General features: G+C 46.5%; 2 protein-coding genes across 6 annotated transcripts in view; one reads left to right on the plus strand and one right to left on the minus strand.

The window, feature by feature from the left end:
• Window positions 1–12,492, plus strand: part of LOC105915888 (clathrin heavy chain 1) — a 27,805-nt gene extending 15,313 nt beyond the window's left edge. For 2 of the 5 annotated variants that reach the window (XM_036149606.1, XM_036149607.1), the window contains 19 exons: window positions 247–372; window positions 467–609; window positions 727–961; window positions 1,062–1,184; window positions 2,260–2,405; window positions 2,593–2,776; window positions 2,890–3,082; window positions 3,805–3,962; window positions 4,047–4,211; window positions 4,313–4,420; window positions 4,581–4,748; window positions 4,899–5,048; window positions 5,143–5,274; window positions 5,385–5,495; window positions 5,635–5,805; window positions 5,889–6,110; window positions 6,763–6,783; window positions 10,600–10,675; window positions 10,821–12,492. In XM_036149606.1, coding sequence (XP_036005499.1) covers window positions 247–372; window positions 467–609; window positions 727–961; window positions 1,062–1,184; window positions 2,260–2,405; window positions 2,593–2,776; window positions 2,890–3,082; window positions 3,805–3,962; window positions 4,047–4,211; window positions 4,313–4,420; window positions 4,581–4,748; window positions 4,899–5,048; window positions 5,143–5,274; window positions 5,385–5,495; window positions 5,635–5,805; window positions 5,889–6,110; window positions 6,763–6,783; window positions 10,600–10,675; window positions 10,821–10,951 — 2,763 coding nt within the window. In that variant the 3' untranslated portion in view covers window positions 10,952–12,492. Of the gene's footprint in view, window positions 1–246; window positions 373–466; window positions 610–726; window positions 962–1,061; window positions 1,185–2,259; window positions 2,406–2,592; window positions 2,777–2,889; window positions 3,083–3,804; window positions 3,963–4,046; window positions 4,212–4,312; window positions 4,421–4,580; window positions 4,749–4,898; window positions 5,049–5,142; window positions 5,275–5,384; window positions 5,496–5,634; window positions 5,806–5,888; window positions 6,111–6,762; window positions 6,784–10,443; window positions 10,482–10,599; window positions 10,676–10,820 lie in introns of all 5 variants that reach the window. The other 3 variants (XM_012850147.3, XM_012850148.3, XM_012850149.3) reach the window with 2 other exon arrangements.
• A 1,974-nt stretch (window positions 12,493–14,466) lies between these two features.
• On the minus strand, window positions 14,467–19,921 carry cfap45 (cilia and flagella associated protein 45). The gene is made up of 12 exons (XM_012850150.3): window positions 19,785–19,921; window positions 19,532–19,642; window positions 17,627–17,709; window positions 17,309–17,453; window positions 17,056–17,226; window positions 16,796–16,974; window positions 15,968–16,097; window positions 15,735–15,881; window positions 15,539–15,652; window positions 15,110–15,303; window positions 14,795–15,019; window positions 14,467–14,697 (listed from the first exon to the last, which is right to left on the minus strand). The coding sequence occupies exons 1-12, from the start codon at window positions 19,785–19,787 to the stop codon at window positions 14,610–14,612; spliced, it is 1,590 nt and encodes a 529-aa protein (XP_012705604.2). The 5' UTR covers window positions 19,788–19,921; the 3' UTR covers window positions 14,467–14,609.
• Window positions 19,922–20,349: the final 428 nt, after the last annotated feature.

Here is a 20,349-nt window from a genome sequence, read left to right on the forward strand (position 1 = left end):
GACTGTTTGAAGACAAATATTGCAGAACTAAACAAGCTCATATGAAAATGTAAAAAAAACATTTCACAGTAAAGTGAAAGCTTTGGTTTATACAGCTCATCTGCAAAAAAAAGTTGATTTTGGGGTGAGTTATACTTAGTATTTACCACACGCAGAGGCTTCATGGCCTGTAATTCATTTAAATTCAGGAATAATTGATTAATCCCAGAGGGAAATGAAATAATGCTTCTGTTGTTCACCCAACAGGAGGCCAAGCTCACAGACCAGCTGCCTTTAATCATTGTCTGCGACCGCTTTGACTTTGTCCACGACCTGGTCCTCTACCTGTATCGCAACAGCCTTCAGAAGTACATTGAGATCTACGTTCAGAAGGTGCGGTACTTCACTCCCAGCCGGCCGCTTTTTTAAAGGTGTCGTGGTAGCTCGTTTCTTCCTGACATCGTGCTTTCTTGATCATTTGTTCCAGGTCAACCCCAGCCGTCTGCCGGTGGTCATCGGAGGCTTGCTGGACGTGGACTGCGCCGAGGACGTCATTAAGAACCTGATCATGGTGGTTAGGGGCCAGTTTTCCACTGATGAACTGGTCGCTGAGGTGGAGAAAAGAAATCGGTGAGGGCTAAACTTTCCCAAAAGTGTTCTCACACGTACCAGTTATGTGGTTGCGTGTACATTAAAGTGTGTTTTGTTTTTTGTTTTTTCTAAACGAGCTTGTTCTTCTGTGTCCAGTCTGAAGTTGTTAATGCCCTGGTTGGAGGCTCGTATCCATGAAGGCTGCGAGGAGCCTGCGACCCACAACGCTTTGGCCAAGATCTACATCGACAGCAACAACAACCCCGAGCGCTTCCTAAGGGAGAACCCTTACTATGACAGCCGTGTGGTGGGCAAATACTGCGAGAAGAGAGACCCACACCTGGCCTGCGTGGCGTACGAGAGAGGACAGTGTGACCAGGAGCTCATTCACGTAAGCTGAGCCCCTCCCAGCTGTTTCTTCTGATCGGGGTCATGCATGTTTCCATGATCTGTCGTCTCACTTCTGCTTGTTTTGGTTCCATGTGCTTCAGGTGTGCAATGAAAACTCGCTGTTCAAGAGTCTGTCCCGCTACCTCGTCCGTCGCAAGAACCCCGAGCTGTGGGCGAGTGTCCTGCTGGAGACCAACAACTACAGAAGGCCCCTCATCGACCAGGTCTGAGCAGCTTTGGCTTTCACACACCGGGGTTCAAAAATCACAAACCGCGTTCTGAAGGCAGGGGGGAAGAATTCAGGCGAGGTCGGCCCACTCTGGATGTTTTGGATGTCGTGCTTTTCTCAGTCGAAGGTGCTGCCGAGGCCAGAAAAGAGCTGAAAAGGCCGCTTTTGTGCTTCCTCTGATACAGGGGTCTGCAACCTGGGGCTCTTTGGACCTTCCACAGTGGCTCTTAATAACTTTGGCTACAAATTATATTTTTTATTATGCTATTTAAATGTGGGTTTTAGCACTTTTTTCTTGGAATAGTTTTCTCAACAGAATGATTCTGAAAGTTCAATTCAATTTTATTTATATCGCGCCAATTCATGAAACGTGTCATCTCAAGGCACTTTCCAAAGTCAAATTCAATCAGATTATACAGATTGGTCAAAAATGTCCTATATAAGGGAACCCAGTTGATTGAAAGTGCCAGTAATATTTAATTTTAAATCAATATTTTTTCGTTAAATTGGAAACTATGATTCTTTTTTTCCACATCATTATCCACAAATATCAACATCCTGTCCATCCTCTTTTTTTTAAACCTCAAAATAGACATAAAAGGGTGTTTCTGTAACAATGACAACACATTTCCAACAGTAGCTCTTTATCAAAAATGATGACTTGTCTTTTTTCAAAAGGCCAGGCACCAATTGCGGTTCTGAACGAGTTTAATTCAAGTGGACTGAAGGCAAAATGGCTCTTTAGACTGTAAAGGTTGCAGACCCCTGCTCTAATAGAATAAAGGCTCCAGAAATATCAAACTGTGTTTTTACACAATCTCTCTTCTGTGTAGAAATAATCCAGTTCAAATCCCACCCGTCTAAGGATTTTAGATTCCTTACTGGAAAAGATCAAATACGGACTCATAGAGATTTTACACTCTGGACTGGTGGCCAGTAGCGTTTCGCTCAGCTTTTCGTACAACAACCTTAGCGAAAAGGATCGACTCTTTCAATTTCCACACCAACACCATGCTTGGCCGAGTGAACGTCAGCTATTGTGGATCCAGCGTGTTGTTCCTCTGCTCCAGGTGGTCCAGACAGCCTTATCGGAGACCCAGGATCCAGAGGAAGTGTCCGTCACAGTCAAGGCTTTCATGACGGCCGACCTGCCCAATGAGCTCATTGAGCTGCTGGAGAAGATCGTGCTGGACAATTCTGTCTTCAGTGAGCACAGGTGAAGCAGCCGCCGTCTCCCAAAACCCCTCACACAGTTCACATCGCGCTGCCTTTTTGGCTCGTTTGTTTGTCTGTAAATTGCTGAGATATATATTTATTTGCTCCTGTTCGTTCTGTGATTGGGGGGAAATAAACGGCGTCACGGTGTAGTTTCTGAGCTGTTTAAACGTCTTGTTGGTTTTCAGAAACCTCCAGAACCTGCTCATCCTGACGGCCATCAAAGCGGACCGAACCCGCGTTATGGAGTACATTAATCGCCTTGACAACTACGACGCCCCAGACATAGCAAACATCGCCATCAGTAACGAGCTGTTTGAGGAGGCCTTTGCCATCTTCAGAAAGTTCGATGTCAACACCTCTGCTGTGCAGGTGAGCAGCGCCTCTGCTGCTGTTGTTGTGTTTTAAACGTTCTCTTTAAATTGTATCTTCACGGCAGTAGCCACGTTTCACGATCCATTTATTTTTTGATATCTCCTCTGCAGGTTCTGATTGAGCACATTGGCAACTTGGACAGAGCCTATGAGTTTGCAGAGCGCTGCAACGAGCCTCCAGTGTGGAGTCAGCTGGCCAAAGCCCAGCTCCAGAAGGGGATGGTCAAAGAAGCCATCGACTCCTACATCAAGGCTGATGACCCGTCTGCTTACATGGAGGTGGGACAGGCTGCAGCCCAGAGCGGTGAGACCATCTCTATCAATTCAATTAAATTACATCTCAAAGCACTTTCAAAAGTCAAATTCAATCAGATTATACAGATTGGTCAAACAACATTTCCTATCTAAGGAAACCCAGCAGATTGCATTGAGTCTTGACAAGCATTCACTCCTGAAGAAGCGTAGAGCCACAGGGACAGTCGTCTGCATTGTACATGGCTTTGCTGCAATCCCTCATACTGAGCAAGCATGAAGCGACAGTGGGAAGAAAAACTCCCCATTAACAGGAAGGAAAAACCTGCAGCAGAACCGGGCTCAGTATGAACGGTCATCTGCCTCGACCGACTGGGGTTACAGAAGACAGAGCAGAGACACAACAAGGGAGACAAAAAAGCACAGAAGCACACATTGATCTAGTAATCTGTTCTACATTAGATGGTAGTAGCGGGTGAGCCGTCTTCTCTGGATGATGTCACAGTTAACAGAACGCCGGACCAGGTGTACCTACTATGAAGAAAAAGAGAGAGAGCAAAAAGTTAAAAGCTGAAATGACGACAGTCATTTCAATGTAATACAATGCAAAACTGGAGAACAGTAGAAATCAGTAGAGTGAGGAAAATAAACCCTGATTTATCACATGAGCTTACTTGGATTAAGAAAACGTTGGCCCTTCTTTTATTTAAAAACCTTAATGCTATATTTAAAAAAGCTGATGTTTGCTAAACGTATAAATGACGGTTTGTGCAGGAAACTGGGAGGACTTGGTGAAGTTCCTGCAGATGGCTCGTAAGAAGGCCCGTGAGTCCTACGTTGAGACGGAGCTGATCTTTGCTTTGGCCAAAACCAATCGCCTGGCAGAGCTGGAAGAGTTCATCAATGGTCCCAACAACGCCCACATTCAGCAGGTACGCCCCCCCCCCTCCCCCACACGGATCAGATGGACCCTAACCCGACCTCCCTGCTTTAACCTCCCGTTTGTCTTCGTCAAGGTGGGCGACCGGTGTTACGATGACAAGATGTACGAAGCTGCCAAGCTGCTTTACAACAACGTGTCCAACTTTGGCCGTCTGGCCTCCACCTTGGTGCACCTGGGAGAATACCAGGCAGCCGTGGACGGAGCGCGCAAGGCCAACAGCACCCGCACCTGGAAAGAGGTGATGGAGCTGATTTTAGGCCATTCAAGCGTCAACCCTCCCTCTGCTGCTTTCTAATGTTTCCTCACGTCTGGATTACTCTTGCCCTCCTGCTCCTCCAGGTCTGTTTCGCTTGTGTGGACGGGAAGGAGTTCCGCCTCGCCCAGATGTGCGGTCTGCACATTGTCGTCCATGCCGACGAGCTGGAGGAACTGATCAACTACTACCAGGTTTGTTGGATAGCTTACGTAAGAAGAAGGGTTGTATAATTTGAATTTAGATCGGAAGTTAATCAGGAATTCGTTTTAGTCAGACCTGAGAGCAAATGGCAAAAGCCTGTTTTTTGTGTCTGAAAGCGAGTCCCTAAGTCCAGCTGTGTGTCTCCCGCAGGACCGTGGTTACTTTGAGGAGCTGATCACCATGCTGGAGGCGGCTCTGGGCCTGGAGCGCGCTCACATGGGCATGTTCACTGAGCTGGCCATCCTTTATTCCAAGTTCAAACCCCAGAAGATGAGGGAACACCTGGAGCTCTTCTGGTCCCGCGTCAACATTCCCAAAGTACGTGTTGGGTTTTCCTCCCGGCCGCTCGGCACTAAAAGGATTCCTTTCAAGCAAACACCCAGGAACTGGGAAATAAAAAAATAAAAAGTCAAATAGTCTACCAAAGTTAAATATGAGGCGATGAAACAACCTTTGCGCGTGTTTCAGGTTCTCAGGGCAGCCGAACAAGCCCACCTCTGGGCTGAGCTGGTGTTCCTCTATGACAAGTACGAGGAATATGACAACGCCATCATCACCATGATGAGCCATCCATCCGACGCCTGGAAGGAGGGTCAGTTCAAAGACATTGTCACCAAGGTAAGACAAAAACAAAAAACAACCCTAATGCTGTCCTGTTTTACTGAGAAAAAAAAAGCTCTGTGCTGACCTGAGCGTCCGCTTCTCCTTACAGGTGGCAAACGTGGAGTTGTACTACAAGGCCGTCCAGTTTTACATGGAGTTCAAGCCGCTGCTCCTCAACGACCTGCTCATCGTGCTCTCCCCGAGACTGGACCACAGTCGTGCTGTCAACTTCTTCAGCAAGGTGCAGTCAGCCTAAATCGTTTGAATTTATCGGGATATTTAGAAAAAAAATAAAAAATTTCCTACTAGGGTGCTCATAAGGTTTAATTCTCTGTCCGGGGCTTTGTTCAGATGAAACAGCTGCCTCTGGTCAAACCTTACCTGCGATCGGTGCAGAATCACAACAACAAGGCCGTGAACGAGGCCCTCAACAACCTCTTCATCAACGAGGAAGACTATGCGGTAGGATTCCATCTGTTTCGTTGCCTTGATGTCTGATTTTGACGGTGAAGAGAGCTGCGCTGCCTCCCGCGTTGCGTTCGAGCTGATTTCTCCAAACGCTAGCAGACTCCTTAATGTTAACCCACCCCTGTCATTTCAGGCGCTGCGAACGTCCATCGACGCGTACGATAACTTCGACAACATCTCGCTGGCTCTGAGCCTGGAGAAGCACGAGCTGATCGAGTTCAGGAGGATCGCCGCCTACCTCTTCAAAGGCAACAACCGCTGGAAACAGAGCGTCGAGCTCTGCAAGACGGACAAGCTCTACAAGGTGCGGCGCCGTGGGGCCGCGTACCCTCCCCGAGGAAAGCCCAGTTGGGTTTACAGATGTGGCTTTGTGACCTCCTTCCACAGGACGCCATGCAGTACGCGTCAGAGTCCAAAGACACAGAGCTGGCCGAGGAGCTCCTAGCTTGGTTCCTGAAGGAAGACAAGAAGGAGTGCTTCGCCGCCTGCCTGTTCACCTGCTACGACCTGCTGCGGCCGGACGTGGTGCTGGAAACCGCCTGGCGACACAACATCATGGACTTCTCCATGCCGTACTTCATCCAGGTCATGAGGGAGTACCTCTCAAAGGTGGGTTGCTAGACGTCGGCCGGTAACGGGTTCTTCAGCGCGCTAAAACGGGCTGTTTTTGTGACAGACATCTTGTAACAACGTCTCAGGGTACATCTCACCTGAGCGCTACGCAGTAGTTCTACCGCGAGCAGCTGGAAAGCGTAAAGAGCTCCCTCTCTTCCTCTCTTCTTGCTTCTCTTCCTCTGCTTCTGTCGGTCATCGGTTTCCATGCATTCCGGCTGCTTTTTCATACAAATGTTTAGCAGAGGAGATTCACGCCTGCCCTGTTGCTCCGCATACGGCCGGAAATACAAACTGCTGAGCCCCAGACTTTAGGCACCAGAGTGTCACAGTTGTGAAATATTTTACACACACAGAGCAAACACTAACACTACTCTCTTGTAGTTAATTGATATTTTCTGAATTTGGTTAGAATATGAAGTGAACAATTTCAGCGCCATAAAGACCTCAGGTGTGCATTTGTATCAAAAGTGGCGTTAAATACCCACAATCCCTCAGAGGGTTGCTGCGCTGCGTTTCGTGACACGCCCTCTGTTTGCTCTTTCTCTCTCTGTCAAGTTTTTTTTTTTTTCTTTTTTTCTTTTTTTTTGGGGGGAGACTCCTGTTGTGTTTTTCCTCCTTAAGTTGCCTCTCTGAATTTCCTTTCCAGGTTGATGCGATAAAGGAAAAGGTGAAAGTCGAATCCATTTTCTAATCATTCTTTTTGACCCCTCCTCCCTGCCATGCCCAGTAGTTTGTAGTTTGCAGGAGTGAAATTAGCAGAAACTGCATGCACCCCCTCCCCCCACCCCCCCTCCATGTCCCTCCGCTGCTTCTGACTGTAACCTCCTCTAGAAAACCCGCAGTTCTCCTGAGTGGGGCTCTTCACGGCCTTCCTCTAAGGTTCTGTGTGGATCGCCGGTGTCAGTGCTGCCTGGTCGTTAACAGACTAAAAGCAAGACTGCCAGAAGCCTTCTTGTCAATGTGCTCATCAATATATCCAAAGTGTTTCTACGCCCCTCAGCTTGTTCACTTTATGTTGCATTACAGCCACAAACTCCAATTCTACATTTTATCGAGATTTTCCGCGGTTGACCAACACAAAGTAGTGCAAGTCGTAAGGTTTGAAGCCGTAAGCCGTGCTGGAGGCAGCAGATACGGTGAAGAAGTTGATCTGGTCGGACGGAACGAAAACCCAAACCTTTCGCCCTCCACCCTGGATGCTGTGTGTTGCCGTAGACACTGCTGTAAGCCTGAACGCCGGCGCCCACAGTGAAGCGTCGTGGTGGCAGCATCGTGCTCTGCTAGGCGGGGGTTGGCGGGTGGAGCTAAGTACAGGGCAGTCGTGAAAGAAAAGCTGCTGGTGGCTGCAGACGACTTGAGATCGGGGCGGAGGTTCACCGACCTGCAGGACAGCGGCCCTAAACGTTCAGAAACGGCTGAGGTTGAAGCATGTTCATGTGACTGATTGGCCTAGTCAAAGTCCAGACCTACTAGGGCTGGGTATCATCTAGGATGAGCCGATGTGATTCTCGATATAGCTCAGCTTGATTTGACTCCAATATCGATATTTATTATTTTCAAATTAATGCCCAAAGTCATTCAATCAACAAAACCAGCCAAATATTATATTTATGTTAAATTTTAACGTACCACAGAAACCAAAAATGCGCCCAAACGTCTGATTTTAAGGACGAAGGCACTTCTAAAATCCTGTCGGCCAATCTGCAAATTCGTCTCACTTGCACTTCCTCGCTGTGAACAGTAATGGCGCGCTGTAATACACACTTTGTAGTACACATCGATATTGAAAGCCAGAATATCGATAATTAAATCGTTTTTAAAAACATTGATATTAATCTTTGTGTCGTTTTTTATGCACAGCCCTAAGACCTACATCTAAGAGAATGTATGGCAAGACGTGGAGCAGCTGATCACAGGTCTGCTGGGCTATAATGGGTCAAAGTTTCAGTGTTTAGAAATGCAAAGCTGGCCGAGACTTTCCTGAGAGAGTTGCAGAAATAGTTGCAGCTAGAGATGGTTCTGCAGAGTGTAGGCTTGGGAGGACCGGATACACACGCTTCAGACTTTTGTATGTAAAATAAAAATCTTGCCTCTTTACCTTGAACCATTATGCACAGCTTTGTGTCGGTGTAAATGACTCGATCGCAGGTAAACACATTAAGGTTTGTGGCTGTAACGCGGCCGACGTACGAAACCGTCAACGGTCTGGAGATTTGTCAAGACAAAATAAAAACATGTGTTAGATGTTAGAGAGACTGCGTCTCTAACATTTCACACCGAATCTAACTAATAATTTCTTCATCAAACCGATTGGATCTGATCTTTATTTCAGCTGGCAGCGTGTGAGGCCCATCAGACAGAGAGTGTAGAAACCTCTTCACGACTCGATACCCTCGTCCTGAAAGAGACGCCTCCTGCGGTGGGAGCCAGCTGTGGGCCAGACGCCCCCAGAAAGATGAGATCAGTCTCATTCAAACCCCTTTGACCTGGTCTTTCTAGCACTGTGCACCGGCGGCTCTCCACACAGCCTTCCTTAAGCCGAGGGTGAAGAGCCCCTCTCTGGTCAGACCCCGGCCCTCCCTCTCTGGTCAGAGTCACAGATGGATTCGCTGACGGGTCGGCGCCACTCAGCTGCAGTCAGCCGTTCGCATCCTGATTGGGTTCGTCAGACCTCCTTCCTGTTGAGAGGCGATTGGTTAGTGGTAGTGGGTGGGGCCACTGCGTCTACATTTGGACGGTGGTGCCGTAGCCTAGACTGCAGCTAAGTGCGAGCCTGATGTCAATGTTAAAGCAGCCGCTAGGCCTGAACCACATGGACTGCCTGATTCCTCTCCGCTAATAAATGTTTCATCACATAAACTCCAAAGTAGGTAACAGCATCGAAAGAGAGGTCTAGTTGTAGAGAGAATGTCCCGTCCCTTCACACGGCTAGAAAACCTGCATTGTGAGCGCGTTGGTCGGGCGAAGGAAAGTAGAAGCAGCATGCGTCCCCCTCCTCCCACCCTCTGTAGCCGTCAGCAGCGCTGGGGCTAGGCTGAAAGACGCCGCCGCTGGCTGTCCCCGCTTTTCTGGAAACCCATGACCTGGCTGGACCAGAATCACCCCCCCCCCCCCTTCCACCCATGTTTCACGCTCCTCCCACTGTAGCTCGCTCTCCGCCCGTCTTTCTCGTGCATCCGTCAAGAAGAAAACGACCAAACTGCTGCCTCAGCATGTTTCTCGACCCCTCTCCTGTCGAACGAACCCGCAGCCTGTCTCTTCTCAACGTAGCCTGATTAACCAGATCCACTGTAGTCGTTTGTGACGCCGTATGTAGAGAACTGAACCCGAAACTGTTGGAAGAGGCTCTCGTGGGGCGGGGCGTTTGCCTTGCATCTTGGTCCTCGCTTTCTTTTGTCCCGTCCCTGCTTCTCTGTTTCTGAGCTTCAGAGTAAATTCTGCACGACCGGGCGGCTTAAACAGATTCCTAAAGCCGCTTTGATCATTTTCACGTAGCTGTTTCTACCCGGGTTTTTTTTGTTTTTGTTTTTTTTTTTACATCCCCTTAGAGCAGAAACTGGACACGCTGTATGTTTTACTCGTTTTCACAAAAGGTGAAATCATTTAAAAGTTTTCTGTGTTTTTATGTTACAGTGCTGATCAGTAGCCTCGTCTTTTTGGACAGTGAGCCACACGTATGATGGCCTAGCTTCTGTTTTCTTTTGTAATAATCAGAATATTCCAAAAAAGTAAAAAAACAAAGCAACTGGACTTGTTTTCCGTAGTTGAAGACGTTTCGCTTCCTCTCCAGGAAGCTTTATCACTTCTTTCTCAAGCTTCTCAAGCTTTTGAATTTAGAAAGTTTCCTGGAGAGGAAGCGAAACGTCTTCAACTACGGAAAACAAGTCCAGTTGCTTTGTTTTTTACTTTTTTGGAATGACCATGACCTGGATGACTGAGAATCTTCACCATCATATAATCAGAATAATCAGAATACTTCAGTCATTCTCTAACAATAACATGAAGGGGGGGGGGGTCTCCTTTAATGAAGTGTGAGGAGGAGGAGTTGGTTCTCTACATACATGTTCTGGGTGGCTGGATGGTGGGACCATTATTGCCCAGTAGCTAATTGTCTTTGTCTTCCCTCCTAATTCCCCGACCGTAAACAAAGCGGGAGTCCATCTGCTAGCCGCCTGTAGTCCAGCTTGGTTAGCCTAGCCAGTAGCTCTAACTGTAGTCGCTCCTCCTGCCTCCCGGGAGGGCCTTCATAAGGTCTGCCTACTGCAGCCTGCTTTCTTTTATTGGTTGGTTGATTTAAATCTGGACTGTATTGATCTGCGCCTGTCAGGAATGGTCCCATCCGTCAGCCAGTGAGATAACCCCGAGGTCAGTTTTTTGGTTTTTGTTTCATACAAACGTAAGCGCCTCTGCCTGTGCTCCTCAGGAGCCCGCCGCCGGCTGTCCAGCCGAAGTCTGACCCCCCGGTGATGTTTTCCCCCCACAGGTGGACAAGCTTGAAGCCTCTGAGTCTCTGAGGAAACAGGAGGAGCAGGCCACGGACTCTCAGCCCATCGTTTACGGTAAGAGCGGGGCGCCTGGGTTCGCTGCCCCTCGCAGGCTGACGGTTCATCCACCTTCCTCCGGTCGTCCGTCTCGTCCCACGTCTGACGTCCACCCGGCCGCAGCCCCGCTGGTTTTTAACGGCTTGTTCTCCTGTTGTTGCAGGCACCCCCCAGCTCATGCTCACAGCAGGCCCCAACATGGCCGTGCCTCCCCAGCAGGCCTACGGCTACGGCTACACGGCGCCCCCTGCCTACGGCCAGCCGCCACAGCCCAGCTTCGGTTACGGCATGTGAACGCCCAGCCTCCCCGTCCATCTGCCCCCCCCCCCCCCCTTTGTGTTCCTCACCAGCTTCCCATGGTCTTCTACTCACTGCAAGGGGCCACAAGCAAGCAACAGCCCACTCTAGTTTTAGTTAGATTTTTTTCTTCCCTTTTTTTGTTTGTTTTTTTTTTTTTTTTAAAGATGATCCTGTTACAGGAGAAAATATTCTACAGCACTGAAGGACCTTTTTTTGTATCGTTTGAAAGTTGTTGGACCACCTGTTTTTCACATTCCATATTTATAAGTACTTATTTAGACTTTTTGTTTTTATGTTGTCTTGTTTTTGTTGTTGTTGTTCTTGTTTTTTTTTTTTATCGGTTTATGCAGAAGTGGACTTGCTAAAGCTCAGCATTAAACCTTTGAAGTAGGTGGAGGAGCATTGGATTTTGCACTCATGAAGAAATTAATGTAGACGAGCTCTTACTTTTCGATGTACCGGAACGTGTGAACAGGCTCCGTGGTTTTTTTTTGTCTGTAAATGCATTTCATTATTGTATATTCTGAGGAGAAGAAAAAGGTTACATATAATATTAAAATATTGCCATTTCAATGGCTCTAGCTAGCGACACTAAGTAACGATAGTATATTCTGCACAGGCGTGTAGCTTTATGGAGTTTTAAATGCGTACAGACGTATGTCACTGTGTGACTGAGGGTGTGTGTGTGTGTGTTAGTGTGTGTGTGTGAGAGAGACCGACCTGAGGGTCTAAAGCAGAATTTTAAGCCTCCTCCCAGCCTCTACAGGCCTGTTCACTCCATCCTCCTAGATGTTGGCTCTTCTTTGGCTCCATATATTGAGGTGACCTCTTGTGCCGTGTACAGTGCTTGTGTGAGACTGTATCTGTGTATGTGCAAGGACGAGGCCACGCCCCCCCCCCACCCCCACCCCCAGGGTCCCCAACCGTACTGTGTGTGTGTGTATTTACTCTGAACCCTCCTCCGGCTGAGGTCCGTGTATGCCAGGTGTTGTGCTGTTTCCCTCGGTCACCGTTACCTCTTTTCTTTTTTTTTTCTTTTTTCCTCTTTCATTTATGTTTTTTTTTTTTGTTTTTGTTTTTTTGCGTGTACAGATGTGAACATGACAAACTGAAAACTTCTAGCTGGAGACCTTACCTATTTGCCCGCCACCGACTCTTCCCCTCTGCTACTGTTTGTGGCAGAAACAAACAGGGGAAGCGGGGGCGGGCGGACCCCGTGGTGTTCTAATGACGGTTTCGATGAAGGTCCGTAACATTCTTGTAGGTTGTGTGTTTAGATTAAGACGGAGAAGAAAAAAAAAATGGCTCTCATAGGCAAGAGGAGGAGTCGGAGCCTGTTATTACCCTTGATGTACTTAACTTCCTTCCATGCTTTAAGCTGTGTGTGTGTAAAGTGTCATCCTAACCCCAACATAAGTTCGATTCCTTTCTGTTGTTCATGTATAATAGTAATTAAGGGGATCTGTCATTGATACATGGAAGATTATGACCTAACTGAAAGGGAAGTACTATCCTAAATAAAAATGGAAATTAGACTCCGGCTTCCTGTGTGGCATGAAGGAGCAGTGTGTGGCCTCGCTCTGCTGATGGGAGGCTTTTTGTTTGATTCATTCATTTATTTGGCAGTAAGTGGTGCACTCAGGTTTTTTTTCCTGCCCAAATCCGATTTAACGTCTGACCCGTCGATTTTTCTAATTTATTTTGTCATACAAAGTCATTCGTGTGAACTTTGTTTCAGTTCAACAAGTAAAAGTAGAGGAAGAAAGGCGCTTTTAAAAGCTCCAGGTTTTGATCCAACAGAGTTTCCTTTTTTTACTTGATTAACACGTTGGAGACGACCGAGGCTGAGCAAGTCGCTTCACAAATTACCCAAACGGTGAAATATACACTTGGTGAAGGAATCGATGCCATATATAAATAAAATCATCCTAAAATGACCTATCAAAGGTTGTCGTCCTCGAGTCAAAGGCCAAAGAAAACAGAGTCCCAGCAGATGTTTCATTGATTTACGGTCTGAGCAGTGTCAGCGTGTCGACTCATTGTCAGCAGCCACAGCGAAACATCCTCATCTCCGCGTTCAAGTTTGGCTCACTGTGCACCCAGGAGGAGATGGGTCGGTGTGTAGGTGGTCGGGTGGTTGCAGAAATAACAGGGTCGGACCTTATGAAACTTTTAAAGTGAGCACATGATGTTGTGTGTGCATGCTAGCTGGTCTCGTGGGACTGCATAAACCTCCCGATGGTGAGAAGAGCAGGAACGTCACAGCACTCTGCACCCGAGACCTGCATGGGGCAGGTAGCTCCCTGCAGGCAGACAGCAGGCTCCCCCACTGAGCAGCCATACACCCGACAAGGAAGAAGGCCGGCACCTGAGGACGCCCCCTACGACTAATGAAAACTCAAAATTTTAACATTACATCAGACAATAAAAGGTGTTTCTCTACAGAAACGAGGGTCTGCTGAAGATCGGCCTTCAAGTGTAGGCCTGCAGTCCGCGTGGACCTGAGGGACATGCTGGTTGGCCTTTGCATGAATTACTGCATCGATGGGGCTGCTGAGGTCAAAGGTTACTTTTAAAGCCTCGCTGGGTCTAGTGTCTCATTTTCCTCTTTACTCCATAGATGCTCTGATGTTCAAGCAGAGTGCTAGCATGGTCAGAAATGTAGGTTTTGGTCAAACTGGCCATGTGCACTGCAATAATAAAACTAAAAATAACAAACATTTTCTTGAAAGTATTTTTCCTCACTGCAAAAACAAAACTAAAATAAGTTAAAATCTTGAAATTAGTGTATTTGTACTTTATTTGAGCAGGTAAATAAGATAATCTGCCAACGGAATAAGATTTTTGCACTTAAAATAGGAAGAACTCATCTCCATCATCTTATTTCAAGTGCATTATATCTAATTACCTTATTTTAGGGGTAAAGTTACTATTTCCATTGGCAGATAATGTTATTTACCTGCTCAAATCAAGGACAAATACACTAATTTCAAGAAAATTGTACTTATTTTTAGTTCTGTTTTTGCAGTGCTTGATTTGAGCAGGTAAATTTTACTATTTGCCAATGGAATAAGATTTTTGCAGTTAAAATTGGAACAATTCATCTTATTTCAAGAGCAGTAAATCTAATTATCTTATTTTAGGGGAACATACTCGTTCCATTGGCAAATAATCTTATTTACCTGCTCAAATCAAGGGTAAATACATTCATTTCAAGAAACGTTTACTTATTTTTAGTTCTCTTTTTGCAGTGTGCCGAGTCCTGCTAATAAAATCAGCATCTCCATCAAGCTTAACATCTCCAATGTTTCCTGGTAGACGGGTAATCCGACTGGACTTAATGACACCAGCAGAAGACACGGCTCCCAAACGCATTACTGACCGTGGAAACCTCCCTCCTCATTTGCTGTCGACCATAACAGTTACATTTACTGTAAATAAAAGCTTTAAACGTGTCACTCTGCGTTATGAACCGGTGTGTTTTACTTGCTGAAATAAACAAACTTGGCCATGAGATTTAGATTTATTGAGATGCAGCTTTCCATGCTTGAAACACGAATAATGCATGTTTGACATCCATCAAATAGGCACGGCTCGTAAACGATCTCTGTTTGATCGTGTTGATTTGCTCTGGAGTGACTCCGGCTGATCCTCAGACCTTCACAGGATTTGGCTGTGCCAGCGTCTTCCGCACCTTGCGTTCCACCTCGTTGCAGTACTTCTCAGAGATCCCTGTGGCCCTGCACACAACCACAGGAGGGTCAGACAGAGAAGCCACATGCAGGCCACAGCCCACGGGGGGGGGGGGGGCGAAGCTGCGTCCGAGACAAAACTCACTTGAGCTCCTTCAGTTTCTTCTCTTTGACTTCGATGAGCCGCAGCCGTCTCTGCCGGTCTTCCTCCATCAGCCGATTGACCTCCTGGAACCTCTCTCTGCGCTGGGCGATGGCCGAGAGCTCCTGCTCCTTCATCTGCTGGCGGAGGCTCTCCGCGTGGCGCAGCGCCTTCTGGAGCTGCTTCTCCTTCAGCTCCTTCTGCTTGGCCATGGCTTCCTGCTGGGTCCTGCGGGAAGAAGTGCAGCAGCGCCTGAGAAACGTTTCAACGGTACTTTTTTTTTTGGGGTTCTGGGTGGGGGGGTCAGGGGTCGCTTACTTCAGCACCCTCTCGAGCACCCGCTTCTCCCGGTTGGCCTCCAAGCACAGGCAGTGCTCCTTGTTCTTAATCTGCTCCAGGCGGGCCGCCTTCAGGGTGGCCTCCACGCGGGCTTTCTCTGCGGCCAGCTCTCTCTGCTTCATCCTCCACTGTCTGTCGGCTAACTCCTGGTTCCTCCGGGCACGGACCTCGTCCTTTCCGAACCCAAGGAGGCGTGTTTTAAGGAGATGTTTGTGGCACACAAAAGCTGCTGGCAGCCATTGTATTTTGGGCCCCACGACAGAAACAAATCTAAATCATCCCAAAAGCTCATTTAAATATATACATTTCTCTTTTTGGGGGGCCCTTATTGTCTTAACGTCCCCCCCCCCCCTCCCATGCGCCTCCCCTGCACACAGCGTGCAGATCCCACACGGGTCCCCGGCCTACCTGCTCAGCCATCAAGTCTTTGGCCCTTTCTTGCTGGGCCCTCAGCTGAGCGATCTCCAGCTCTTTCTCCTTCTTGATCCGTTTCTGCTCTGCTTCGTACTCCGCCTCCCGCTCCTGTTATAGAAAGGTGCAAAAAGACGGAGGAGGTCAGCGGTCAGACAACAGAGGATGGATATTTTTCAGTGAATGTGTTTACCAGCTTCTTCTGCAGGTACTCCATGGCCCTCGTGTCGTCCAGCTTCTCCTGTTCCAGCCGCTTCTCCTTGGCCTGCATGACCTCAGCGTTGATGCGCATGATCTCCTCCTGCAGGAGCTGCTGCTCCTTCCTCTTCTTCTCCCTCGCCTGGAACAAGACGGCCCCGTTTAGTTGCACAATTTGTCCGAGCCTGAGGCGCCTCAGTGAGGCGGACCTCTGCCTCAGACCAGCACCTTGAGGTCCTCCAGGTCCATCTTCTCCCGGTTCTTGTGGATCTGTTCCTTCTCGATCTCTTTAGCCATCTCCAGAAGCTGTTTTTTCTCCATGCGCTTTTGGATCTGTTCGATCATTTGGTCCTTTCCTCTAAAATGTCAAAACGACAACAAGAGCATTGCCGGTGTCAGTGGATCCAGCTGATCAGCTCCTTTACACTGTCTGAAAAATTAAGGCTGTGTGGTTTAGCAATTCTTCCTATGAGGTCAGTACCCTGCAAAGGTTTCCACCCCTTTTCACAACACCTTTAACTCAGATGGACATCATCATTGAGAGCATCAGTTTTCGAGTCTCTCCACAACTCGTCTAGACTTAGGCCTGGACTTTGACTAGGACGTGTTCTAACGAGGCCCGTTAGTTTCTCTCAGAAGTGGAAATTTCCATGATGACCTCAGGTTCAGTGTTCCAAGCTGGAGGGTTTCTCACCAAAGCCGACCTTAAAACCCAATTTTGCTACCTTGTGTTTAAAACCCATTATCGGTAGTAAAAGTTGTTCAATTGTGTGTCACTTTGCTCTCAGGGACAAGTAAAGGATATTTCTTGTCCTAAGGCCGCCCAATTCTACAAGGGGTCCTTCTATTTCCAGGACCCTGGATCCAAGCCGCTCCATTGTAGCTCTGGCTGTAGGTTGAAGCTCATCGCTGGAAAGTGAACCTCCCTCGAGTCTTTAAACAGCTTGAAAACGTTTCAAGACATTTGTGCATTTCACACGTGGAAACCTTCGCAAGGCAGCGTTCATATTTCTAAGAAAAGCCAAATGGTCTGTGTGTGTGTGCGCTTCTTTTTACTTGATCATCTGTTGTTTGTGCCGCTCATCTTTCTTCTCTGAATTCTCCAAAGCGCGGCGACGCTCCACCTCCATCATGTCGTCCAGGCGCTTCTCCTCCTCCTCCAGCAGCGCCCGGATCTCTTTCTTTTCCTGGATCTGATCGTCCCACGTGGCTTGACACTGAGCGCCCAGGATCAGCTGAACAGCACACAAAGAGAAGCACCGGACGTGAGCCTGGAAACGGTTCATTTGAACTGAGATCCATGAGTGTACGCCTGCCTGGTTGAGCCTTTTGACTTCCTCCTCCTGCTCCATCCTTAAGGCGTTGGCTCGATCCACGACGAGCTCGGCGCGCCTCTGGGCCTCCAGCTGCAGGTCGGTCAGCACCGGGTTTTGTTTACCCGACAGGTCTACATCCTGGAGTTGAAGCTTTCTCACTTCAGCAGCTTTCTAGATCACGACCAGACGGGAGAACAGTAACGCTCTGGCCTTCGACTGCAACGTCTTTGTTCAGCAAAGAGATATTGCTTACTGTTTTTTCCTCTTTCTCTATCCTGTGAGCTCGCTTTAAGGCCTCTCTCTGTTCCTTGACGCCAGTCTGGCATTCTGAGATGATCCTTTTGACCTCGGACGGTGGAAGAACAATGGACGGTCTGGAAACCTCTCGCCGAGGAATCCTGGAAGTATCGTGGGAATTAAATGTACATGAATGTAAATTAGACTGCAGGTGTCACTACAGCTTCACGCCTCCAAAATCCTCCCATCTGTCACGGTGCAGCTCTTACTTGCTACGTACCCTCAACCCAAACCCCTCAAACGTCAAGCTACCCAGACGTGAGACACAGCTGACCTGATAGTCCGGATTAGGTCTTTGGTGATGATCTGGAGGGTCTCTTGTTCTTGGTTTGTTTGGTTGTTGCTCTGCATGTTCAGCTGTGAAAACAGATGCATGTTCAGTGTCAGCAGCTTGACATAACCACACAGAAAGTGGAATGTCTCCACCTTTCTAGCTGTGATCCTACAGATCCCATAAAAAGGCTCGAAAGGTTACTTGAATAGTTAGAGAAACAGATGCAGGTGTCTTGAAATCCCATAGAAAAAGTCTTCATTTTAAAAATTAAAATAGATATCACAACTAAGTACAGAGGCACCAGTTAATCGGCGAGAGACTGGAATCAGGCAACTTTTTTCTGAGTTGCAGTTAAATCAGTAAAAAATAATAATAATTAGACCCCCCCCCCCTAAGAACTGGTAATCTTTTCGATCTATAAATGTCAAATAGCCTGATCTGAGTTGAAAAAACAGATAAGGTATAGGGTCAGGGGACATATGCATCAATGCATAAATGCAGATAATCCTTTTTTTTCTTAATGTTTTTTTCTTTATTTTAAAATATTACCTCTACATAACACTTTTCTGTCCATTTGTTGTCCTTGGTGAAAAACTCAGAATGACCAAAATGAGAATGGGTAGATTTGGCCCTGAAGAACACCAAAAACTGGTTACCACCCCCGGAAAAGCCTCATCCGTGGATGGAATATAAATAATTAAATTTTATCTGGAACTGTAAGCATTTATTTGAATATTGATATTTACTATACGACAATAAATAGTAATTAAATTTGCCTGCTGCTGTTATATTCCTTTGATGAAAAGATGCAAAGAGTCTCTGAATGGAGGGAGTTACCCTTTGACCCATTTTGCAGCCCCCAAATTCACAACTAGATTTTTCTGACGTCACATTTTCAGCCTAAATATTTTTTGTGTGGTTTTTGAGACTCCAGATGCGGGGGGCCGCATTGCATTCTTATCCATAAACCCTCTGTCCCAGTCGTTGTTGTTGACTATCCTAAAGATGACCTAAAAGAAACTGTGGGTCAAACAGGGTTTCAGTATTTGTCTTATGAGACTTTAAAGATGGTAAAGAAATCAAAGATGGCTCTTTAATCAAAGTGATTGTGTTTAATCTCCAGCCAGTAAAGATATATTAAATTATATATAATGATATATTAAATTTTATATATTATAATATATTAAACGATGAAATGTTGACCTGTATAATATATCAATATATTAATATATATAATATATTAAGCCAAAGAGCCAATTGTGGCAGGTTGCAGACCCCTGATCTTTTGTCAATACAGCGGCAGCTTAACGTGAAACAGCTTAATTTTGAATTGTTATTTTTTTAACGTTTATTTTTTAATTATTTTGTTATTTTATTATTGGGTAAAAACATAAACGAAAAAAATCCAACTGATCCAAATGACCAGTCAGTCACGGTATCTTTGTCAGCATTTATCATCCTGAGAAATTTAATATCATGTTTTTAGTACAGGGGCCATAACAGGGGCCAGGAACCGTTCTACAGGGGCACAGGGCCCTGTCTAGAACCGCCCCTGGCTCTCTTTAAAATCACCAAGTCCTACTTATCGGTTATTGGTTTTACCAGCAGGAGAGAGACCAACCTCTACCAGAGCTGCAATATATTCTTTTATGATTAATTCCTGTTTCAACTTAATATTTGATTGATTGAATTTTATTTTGTAAAGTGCCTTGAGATGACATGTTGTGAACTGGTGCTACATAAATAAAATCTAATATTTTACAGAAAGACTACATTATGGCTGAAATTTTACAGAGAGCCGTGGCATATCAAACCTCAAAGTTTGAATCCAAGAATACCCTGAAATGCTTCTTTTTTTTTAAGGCAGCTGTAGTCTGGCCTTTGATAGGTCAGCGAGACACTCACCGGTCTGGGGACGTCAAACAGGGTCTCCTCCACCTGGGATGTGGGAGCCAACATGCGGTACCTGGCGGGGTTAGATCTCGAGCCAGCAGACTTGGAGCTGGACGAGAGTTTCTGCGGGAATTCACGCGAGAAACCAGAAAACGATCAAGATCTGGCCTAATTATGCGGCGCTGAGATAGACCTGGTAGGTACTGGAACCTAAAAGGTAAGGGTTCAACGAACCAAGGGGCAGAAATGTTGCAGCAGAACTCACCATAACGCTGAGGGCTTATGCTCTCTGGTTCTTAACAAGCCTCCACATGAGATAGGAAGACAATCTTCTGGATATCCAAACACTTTCCCTACGGACGTTTCAATATGTTTGTTGTCGGTTGCTATGGCAATAAAAAACAGTTAGAGAAAGGGGGAGGAGCCAGCCACCGGGACGGTCTCTGAGTTGGAAACCATGTGACCGAATATTAAAAAATTAATAAATAAAACAAAAAATATATAGTTATTTGTTTTATTGACTTGAAACGACCTTTGATGTAATCCCAAATCAAAATCTTTAAAACTTCAACACAGTCATCACCTATTATTATTTGTTATATTATTTTGTTATTAGATTATCATAACGACTCTGAAAAGGGAAATGTCCACACTGGGAAATCAAATCTAACAGCAAATTATTTCGATATAGGACAATTTTAGCTGATCAATTTTTGGGCAGCTAAAAATCTGAATCATAAATGGCATATGTTCTTAGAGATGACATGAAGCATCAGCAGTTAATTTTAAACTTAAACATGAACAAATTATATAAAATAACAGAAAATAGC

The sequence above is a fragment of the Fundulus heteroclitus genome, chromosome 18, assembly GCF_011125445.2.
Source record: "Fundulus heteroclitus isolate FHET01 chromosome 18, MU-UCD_Fhet_4.1, whole genome shotgun sequence".
Taxonomy (NCBI): Eukaryota; Metazoa; Chordata; class Actinopteri; order Cyprinodontiformes; family Fundulidae; genus Fundulus; species Fundulus heteroclitus.